At 37.1% G+C, this 9,306-nt stretch overlaps 3 protein-coding genes across 3 annotated transcripts in view; 2 read left to right on the top strand and 1 right to left on the bottom strand.

Annotated features, from left to right (window-relative positions):
- Nucleotides 1-1,511: 1,511 nt before the first annotated feature.
- On the top strand, nt 1,512-4,622 carry LOC111790087 (FT-interacting protein 1-like). Its single transcript, XM_023670886.1, has one exon. It carries the CDS (start codon nt 2,044-2,046, stop codon nt 4,495-4,497), a length of 2,454 nt encoding a protein of 817 aa, XP_023526654.1. The 5' UTR covers nt 1,512-2,043; the 3' UTR covers nt 4,498-4,622.
- A 545-nt stretch (nt 4,623-5,167) lies between these two features.
- On the bottom strand, nt 5,168-7,126 carry LOC111791447 (60S ribosomal protein L6-1-like; the record flags this gene model as incomplete). The annotated part of the gene is given in 4 exon segments (XM_023672798.1): nt 5,168-5,523; nt 5,615-5,796; nt 6,312-6,418; nt 6,912-7,126. Coding segments are annotated over 4 exon segments (660 nt in total), but the record flags the coding sequence as incomplete, so codon positions are not given.
- A 1,374-nt stretch (nt 7,127-8,500) lies between these two features.
- The window catches only part of LOC111791133 (sister chromatid cohesion 1 protein 3), a gene marked incomplete in the record, with an annotated part of 3,780 nt that continues 2,974 nt past the window's right edge, over nt 8,501-9,306 (top strand). The window contains 2 exon segments of the mRNA XM_023672355.1: nt 8,501-8,749; nt 9,024-9,291. Of these exon segments, the coding sequence (XP_023528123.1) occupies nt 8,626-8,749; nt 9,024-9,291 (392 nt within the window).

A 9,306-nucleotide genomic window follows, 5' to 3' on the forward strand; every position in this document is an offset into this window, starting at 1 on the left:
TTTGACACAAGTCCTCTAGTAGGGGGTGCCAGAGAGGGTGAGAGCCCCANATCTTACGCGGTCCTCCATTTCCATCAAATTTGGTGTTCAAATGGTTAGTTTTGAAAAGCGTTCTCAGCGACCGATTTGACACAAGTCCTCTAGTAGGGGGTGCCAGAGAGGGTGAGAGCCCCGTTGCACTCAGACTCTCTCGCACCACGAGGCGCTGTCAATAGGAAATGCAGCACCAATTGGGTAGTAAATTCTTTCCAAAACTAAATATGGGTAAGAGACCGATAGCAAATAAGTACAGACACTAAGGTAGTGATATGCATTTCTAGTTTGACGTCTATTCCAATCAGCTCTATCGGTACTCTCCCAATATTAAGTACGACCCTACTGCACACCCTTTTCCTTTTAACTGCTACCCTAGTGGCCCATCCCCAACGAAGTTATGAGTTGCCCCCACAATTTACAAGACTTGGTTACGAGACCCTGTGGAGATGAGTGGGCGGAATCAAGTTTTTTTTAAAGAATTTTTGCCGGTTTTTTATATATATATTTTTTTTTAGAAAATACTCATTTTCAGTATTTTCCAACCTAATTTCTATTAAANTTTTTTTTTTTTTTAAATCCAAATTTGACTTTGCTGCCTTTCCAAGAAAGGGACAATTCAAGAGTTTTTAAATATAAATAATTAAGATTAATTATGTTGTTTTTAATTTTAAATGTTTTAAAATTATGTTTATAAATATTAATTTCACGTTTTATTGCATACTTTTTTTAAAAAAAAAATTCTTTCAAAATAATTGAGCTAAATTTTTTTCAAGTTAATTTAGAATTCAAATGGAAGCCAATAAATTATTAACCATTTAATTTTAAATATGATTAATTTAGTTTATGATAAATAAAATTTAAATATGAACAAAGGAAAGAATATCTCCACTAGATACTCAAGTTCACATGGAAAAAATGTGACGTGAGATAGAAACTTTGATTCCATCATAATTTTTTTTTTTTTTTTTAATTATGTTTATTTTCTTACCATGAGAATTATATATATATATTCTCATAATATATATATATATCGTAGAATTTATAAGCTTATTTTTTCACAAATTAATTTTTAAAAAAAAACTAAATAATTAAGAAAGGAATAGTAGTACAAGTTATTTGATAATAGTAAAATTTATTTTTGAAAGGAATAAATTGTTTTCAAAGCATTTTTTCAAAAAAGAACCATTTAAAAGTCGATCGCCAAAAATTATTCTAAAGGTGATCGATCTAAAATCAAGTTATCGTAATTCAACCCTTTATAATTACTCACGGTGTAACCATAAATCAAATAAACTTGTTGGTATTGCATTTGTTGTTCGAACTCTATCAAATTCAACTAAAGATGTCCACGAGACAAAGTAGGAACACGAAGCCTTACTCGTCCCTATGCCTGCCATTTCATTCTCCATCACCACGAAATTTTCTACTTATTTTGCAAGGATCGGAACGGAGATTTCCCGTATGTTCATTTTTTTTTCGTGTGTGTTCTCGAGCGAGAGATTAGAATCTCGAATGTTCCAACTCAAAAGAAACAATCTTGTTCATCTTTTTCAGAGTCTTTTTAGCAAACTTAAGAAACAAGTACTGTTGAGTTCTTGTGAAATTATGCCTTAATGCTCTACAAAAGATTTTGCTTTCCTTCCTCTCCAGCTTCTTCATCAAACCATTCCTTTCTTCATAAGCTTCATAACCAAAAACACTTCCCACAAAGTGAAACAGAGCTCATAACTCTTTCATCTTTATATTTTTTATGTCTTCCAAAATGGAACTTCCTTGCTTCTGCTTGCAGTTTGCAGAAGAAATGGAAGGATTATGAAGCAACTGTTGGTGGTGAAGGATCTTCTAGTTCATCATTTGTGAGGTTGATACTCAAAACCGTATATAAGCTACTCGAAAACCATTGCAAACAGCCTCGATTCGACTATCTTTAACCATTGATATCTATCTCTACACATCCTGTTAAAGAGCCGAAGGCAAGGATTGTGGAATCGACCGAAGCAGCAAACAATGCAGCGGCCTCGAATATTAGTACAGCGACGACCACACGGTGCTGCATCTTCAATCAACAGAAGCATTCCATCACAAGCTAATCACAGCAACCAAGATGAGTATGAGATCAGGGACACTGATTCTCAACTCGACGAGCAATGGCCGAACGACAGAGCGTATGGTGGACGAGGTTGGCTGAGTAGTGAACGACATGCGAGCACTTACGACCTTGTTAACCAAATGTTCTATCTCTATGTTCGAGTTACGAAAGCAAGGGATTTACCTCCAAGTTCCATCACTGGAGGCTGTGATCCTTATGTGGAAGTGAAGCTTGGAAACTATAAAGGAAGAACAAGGCATTTTGACAAGAAACAAAATCCAGAATGGAATCAAGTTTTTGCTTTCTCAAAAGAACGCATACAGTCCTCTGCACTTGAAGTTTTTGTCAAGGACAAAGAAATGTTAGGAAGAGATGAGTATCTCGGCCGTGTCGTGTTCGACTTGAACGAGGTTCCTACTCGGGTTCCTCCGGATAGTCCATTGGCTCCTCAATGGTACCGATTGGAGGACCGACGAGGAACCGGCAAGGTAAGAGGAGAAATCATGGTTGCTGTTTGGATGGGAACACAAGCTGATGAAGCTTTCCCAGAGGCATGGCATTCTGATGCAGCCTCAGTGTTTGGGGAAGGTGTTCATAATGTAAGATCAAAGGTTTATGTCTCTCCAAAACTATGGTATCTAAGGCTAAATGTTATTGAAGCTCAAGATGTTATCCCAAATGACAGAAACCGTGTTCCCGATGCGTTCGTCAAAGTTCAACTCGGAAATCAGCTACTTAGAACAAAGATCAGCTCAACAAGCACTAATAATCCATTTTGGAATGAAGATTTGGTGTTTGTGGTAGCTGAGCCCTTTGAAGAACAGCTGCTAATCACTATTGAGGACAGAGTACACCCTTCAAAAGAAGATGTTTTGGGGCAGATCAGTCTCGCTCTCGACACGTTCGAGAAACGGCTCGATCATAGGCCAGTTCATTCGCGTTGGTTCAACCTTGAGCGGTACGGGTTCGGTGTTTTAGAAGCGGATAGGCGAAAGGAGCTCAAGTTTTCAAGCAGGGTTCACTTGAGAGGTTCTCTTGAAGGTGGATATCATGTGCTTGATGAGTCCACACTATATATCAGTGATCAAAGACCAACTGCAAAACAGCTATGGAAACAACCAGTGGGAATACTTGAAGTTGGGATTTTGAATGCTCAAGGATTGCTTCCTATGAAGATGAAGGATGGGAGAGGAAGAACAGATGCTTATTGTATTGCTAAGTATGGTCAAAAGTGGGTTCGAACTCGAACGATTCTCGACACGTTTAGTCCGAAATGGAATGAGCAATACACATGGGAAGTTTATGATCCATGTACTGTGATCACTTTTGGAGTTTTTGATAACTCCCATTTAGGTGGTGGTGAAAAACACAATGGCAGCAATGGTGCAAGAGATTCGAGGATTGGAAAGGTTCGTATTCGATTATCGACGTTGGAAGCTCACAAAATCTATACTCATTCTTATCCCCTTTTGGTTCTGCACCCCAATGGAGTACAGAAGATGGGTGAGCTGCAACTTTCAGTTCGTTTCACCACCTTATCTTTGGCAAACATGATATACATCTATGGAAATCCATTGCTCCCAAAGATGCATTATATTCAGCCTTTCACAGTGAACCAAATAGAGAATTTAAGGTACCAAGCTATGAACATAGTAGCAACGAGGCTCGGTAGAGCTGAACCGCCTCTAAGAAAAGAAGTCATCGAGTATATGTTAGACGTTGATTCGCACCTATGGAGTATGAGAAGAAGCAAAGCTAACTTCTTTCGAATCATGTCGTTACTTTCGGGAATGATTTCGGTTACTCGATGGTTTCGTGAAGTTTGTAATTGGAGGAACCCTGTCACATCTGTGCTCGTGCACGTTTTGTTCCTTATCTTGATTTGGTATCCAGAACTAATACTTCCTACTATTTTTCTATACATGTTCCTCATTGGTATATGGAACTACAGGTTTAGGCCAAGACACCCATCTCACATGGATACCAAGCTCTCCTGGGCTGACGCAGTGAGTCCAGATGAGCTCGACGAAGAATTCGACACGTTTCCGAGTTCTAAACCGAATGACTTGGTTCGACTAAGGTATGACAGATTAAGAAGTGTTGCAGGTAGGATTCAGACGATTGTGGGGGACATAGCAACACAAGGAGAAAGGGTTCAATCTTTACTCAGCTGGAGGGACCCTAGAGCCACCAGCCTTTTCATAGTGTTCTGTCTTGGCGTTGCTGCTGTGCTATATGCTACTCCTTTCAGAGTGGTGGCTTTGGTTGGAGGTTTATATTATTTGAGACATCCAAAGTTCCGCAGCAAGCTACCTTCAATTCCTGGCAATTTTTTCAAGAGATTGCCTCCTCAAATAGATAGCTTGTTATGAGTTATGATGTTAACTGTGTCAACATTTAAGTCATATGTATTGTACTTTGAAGCTTTTATTGTCATTGTCATAACAATAGGGTACAAAATCCATGGCCATGCTTGCTTTTGTAAGAGTTTCTTTTGGCCATGGTTTTGCATCATAAAATACTAAAATTTGCAATAAAATTATGAATTAAGCTTGTTTGGCTAAGTGTGTGCTTGAATTTTGCACCCAACAACTTTTCCAAAAATAATTCATATTTAAAGCATGAAAGTGAGAATTTGAAGCATATTGCCCTCAGTAATCGGTGGAAGTCCCCTCAAAGTTTTTAAAACGTCTGATATGAAAAAGTTTCTATACACTTATAAGAATGTTTCATTCTATTCTACCACTGATGTNAAAAGTTTCTATACACTTATAAGAATGTTTCATTCTATTCTACAACTGATGCGGGATTTCACAATCTACTCCCTTTGGAGACCCAACATACCCATTGACACACCGTCCATTATCGGCCTCTGATGCCATTTATAACAACCCAAGTCCACTCTGATGCCATTTATAACAACCCAAGTCCACTATACTTATGAGGAATGTTACATTATTCTCTCCAACCGAGGTGGGATCTCGCAATAAATCTTTTCAAATAGTTCCCTCAAAGTTTTTCATCAGCTAGAAGACAATGATCGCAATTGAAGAAAAATTACATACCATATCACTATCAAAAGTCAAAGGGAGCTACATGACGCAAAATTTGATGAATAAAGTGTACTGCAAAATTCATTGCGAGACATAATTTCAAATCTAGAATCCTCATAACAAAACATGAACAAGAAGATTGTTGGAATCAAGTCAACAAGAAAAGTATTGGCACCGAGGAGAAAATATCTAGAAAACAAGCTCATGCGGTTTCATGCCAGACTTTAGAGAAAACCTTGCAGCTAAGTAGGTCTTTAAATCTGAAACTGCCTCAATGGACTTTAGCAGAGCTGAGTCCACGGCCTTCTGATCATCCTTTTTGTCCTGTGGGAGTGCGCTTTTTTCCTACATGTAACAATGGTGGCAATAAATTAGGATAAAGAAATTATAACAACCCAAGTACTAGAGCCAAAAAATGAGGGAAACAGCTACAAACCTCCTTCTCTGCCTCGAAAAATTCTCCTTCTCCCTTCTTTTTCTTCTTCTGAACTTCCTTGGAGAAATATTTGTCATCAAACTTCTCCACATTGACTCCTGCAAGGTCCACCTTGGTGGAGGTCGCGATCACGTATGACTGATTCACACGCCTCAATGGAACACCATTGACCTTGAATGGTCCTAAAACGACAAACTTTAAACTCAGATAATCCCTAGCAGGTTCAAGAATTGGAGGTTTAAAATCAAAGACATTGGCTAATCACACTATTTTATATGCATCCTTTCTCCCTGAATATAAAACGACAATCCACCAAACACCTCCAAAAAGCAAGAGATTAAGCATACGTAGCTCAGAAACTTATGACTATTGGCAGGGCATATTGGCAGAATGCAAGGCATGAGAAGTTTCAATATTAATCGGTTGCAAGGTTAAACTATTAATGCTGCCAAAATGCAAAACCCCAAGAATACTACTCTTTAGTTCTCAATGGTAAAGGTTATGCAGTCAACACATTTAAAATCATATGTAAACCTAAGGCACAATGCAAATCTAACACAAGTTCACAATGAATGTAGAAAAAATAAAACTCAATTTTCATGAAAAGATAATAAAACACTTCCCAGCCCCCAACACAAAGCGATGGTACGTAAAAAATCACAAGGAAAGGTGATTAGAGAAAACCGCCAAGCCTCACCAGTGACTAAGAGCAACCCAGATGGAAGTTGCTTCAAGAACACAACTCTCTTTCCCTTGAACCTTCCAGTAAGAATGATAAGCACGGTTCCAGGTGTAATGCTAGACCTGCAAATAGTACAAAATTGACAAACTAAGTTATATGAGTACACCCCACATAGAATTCATTGAACTGAACCAAATGTTTATTGTTTGGAACATGATCAGCATTACTACACTTCAAGCAGTCCAAACCATCGGAAACCCGAACACTCATATCAAGGTGTAAGAAAAGTCTTATCGTTTAAGGCACTTATTTGAATGTAAAAATCCCCACTTACTCATAGGTATAGCATGAACTTCATTTTTTCTAATTGCAGTGTTCTTTTTGATCTCCTTCGCTATAGGGCGCGACACTACCCCGTTTATATTGTAATTTCGTGTTATCAGCTAAACTGGCTCCTATCCCCCCAAAAACTCAAATCGAGGTTTTACTGTTTTCAACCCACAGAACACTCCAATATCTCAGTTCCCAACCACAACAAAATTAAACCACATCAAACAGATACGTTCCAAGATACTGCAATAAACATCCAAAGAAAGAACATTGAGAGAGATCGACCTAAGTTTGGTGGGCTTAGCCTTGCGCTTGTTGACAAGTGGTTTCTTGACATCGTCAGCAGGGTAAAATTTCGGCGGCTTCTCAGCTGGTGCGTCGGTCTTAGGCTGGGCATCGTGGCGAGGGAAGACACCTCCATTTTTGGCCTTGATTGCCCAAAGACCTCGCTTGTGGTACATCTTCGACCTCGAATATTTCCCAACCCCTCGAATGAGATCGGGGTTTCTGCTAACTCGTGCTGTCTTCGGAGCCATTGATGAATTTCTGAGAGTTCGGCGGCAGCAGCTTCGTCTACTCTCCTCCTACTCGCCGAAACGCTTCAAGCATTCAAAGCTGTGAACACATATNAAAAAAAAAAAAAAAAAAAAAAAAAAAAAAAAAAAAAAAAAACCCATAATGTTTTTGGGCCTAATCATGGGTAAAATTGACAAAACTAATAAAAAATAATTTACATTTTTAAATATAATTCCTATTAAAAAAATATAAAACATTTTAATAAATTCATTATATTTGCATTTTATAAAAAATATTAAAAAGATTTATATTGGCATTTTATCTTATATTAAATAACACGAATGAATTTGATCATACCAATATGACTTCAAATTATTTTTAATAAGACGTGAATTCCACCCAACAATTAAACTTACAAAATAAACATAAACTTGTTAGGGTTTTGTTCTTATATTAAAAAAAAAACATTTTTTTATTTGTACGTTATTTTTATTTTACCTCGTATTTTATTCGGTACTTTTGTGTCTGCTATAATTGGTTTGAAATTATACTTATATCAAGGTACTAATTAGAATACTCGTAACTAAGTGTATCAAATATTAAATTTTAAAATAAAATTAATAGTAAAAATATTTAAGTATTTATTTTTAAAAATTTCAAATACTAAAACAAACCTTTTAAAATTTTGAAAAATATAATAAAATTTAAAATTAATAGACTAAATAAATATTGAAAAGTTAAATGAACAAAAGAAACTCTGGACAACGAAAGAATAATTTAAACCGACATAAAAACATTAATTTATATCTCTAAATTTGGTTCGTCAAATTAATAATTATATCAATTTAAATTTTAATGGGTTTAAGTTATTTATCAATAATTTATAATTATTTTTCACTTTGATTGTAACATTCAACGACATTATTAGTCTCTCATAATTATACCGAAAATTGCAGAAAAAAAAAAAAAAATTTTTTTTTTTTTTTTTTTTTTTTTTTTTTTTTTCTCCTTTGCTTTACTCACGGCCACCGTAGTCGCCGCCCACTGCGCCGCCGTATACCGTCCTCCGACGTCCGTGCCATCTCCGGCTATTCGGTTGCTTCTTGTTATATTAATAAATCAACGAATCAAACCGACCGGTTCGGTCTTTTATTGTCAAAATCGAGAAATTTGGTTCGATTCACCTTTAACCCGGTGATGATAAATTTACCAACATTGTAGGGACAATTCCGTCAATATTGAAAGAAACTGCCACGGTGTTTTCGGTAGCACGTGTCGACACGTATGATCTTTCTAATATTGGCGCTGACAATTTGGCGCCAGTTTTAATTTCCCGCGCCTCTTCTTCTTCGCCTACTTCAATGTCAGCTAAACCCTAAACTCCATCCATTTTCATCACTGGAAATCTCTGATTTTCTGAAGTGCGTCGGAGTCCTTCGCGTTCCGGCGAGAAGGTTTTGGTTCCGAGGAATAAAAGAATAAAATGTTTTACTCGCACACGCTGTTGGCTCGAAAGACGCCATTGGGGACTGTGTGGTGTGCTGCTCATTTGCAGCACCGTCTCAACAAGAAAGACTACGAGAAGACTAAAATTCCTGTCGTCGTCGGTCAGTATCTGATTGTTCATTTTGAATATCCGATGCTTTTTTTTCTTGTATTTTCCCAGTTCGATCTGAAGTTCTTTGTTTTTTCAATCAAATTGGAGAAAAATTGTTGGGTTTTCCATTTAGGGTTTCTAAAGTGATTGAAAATCTCAAAGATTCGCCCTGGAGATTTTCCATTTGTATCTTCAAGATGTTGGTTTTCAAGTGCATGTATGAGTTTTTTAATTTTAAGAGTGACTGATATATGATTCTTGTCTGGAATGGATATCTTTTGTAGATGCCATTATGTTTGGTGAAGTACCGCTTGCCCTGCGGACGTCGAGCTACCTTCTGTTAGGTGTTGTGCGGATTTATTCAAAGCAAATCGACTATTTAAAACATGATGTTGATGTTTTAGTGATGGAGTTACGAAAAATGCATACGCAAGCTTCGGCGAAACTCACTTTGCCTGAGAATGCTTATCAGGCACCGTTTCATTCTATCACTTTGCCTGAGACTTTTGATCTTGATGCTCTGGAATTGGACACTGATATTTATTACGATGGGTAATGGAATTAGAT

The sequence above is a fragment of the Cucurbita pepo genome, chromosome LG03 (assembly GCF_002806865.2).
Source record: "Cucurbita pepo subsp. pepo cultivar mu-cu-16 chromosome LG03, ASM280686v2, whole genome shotgun sequence".
Lineage (NCBI taxonomy): Eukaryota > Viridiplantae > Streptophyta > Magnoliopsida > Cucurbitales > Cucurbitaceae > Cucurbita > Cucurbita pepo.

What these genes read in the sequence shown, in the direction of transcription:
- LOC111790087 (XM_023670886.1), top strand. Translation starts at nt 2,044, where the DNA reads ATGCAGCGGCCTCGAATATTAGTACAGCGACGACCACACGGTGCTGCA.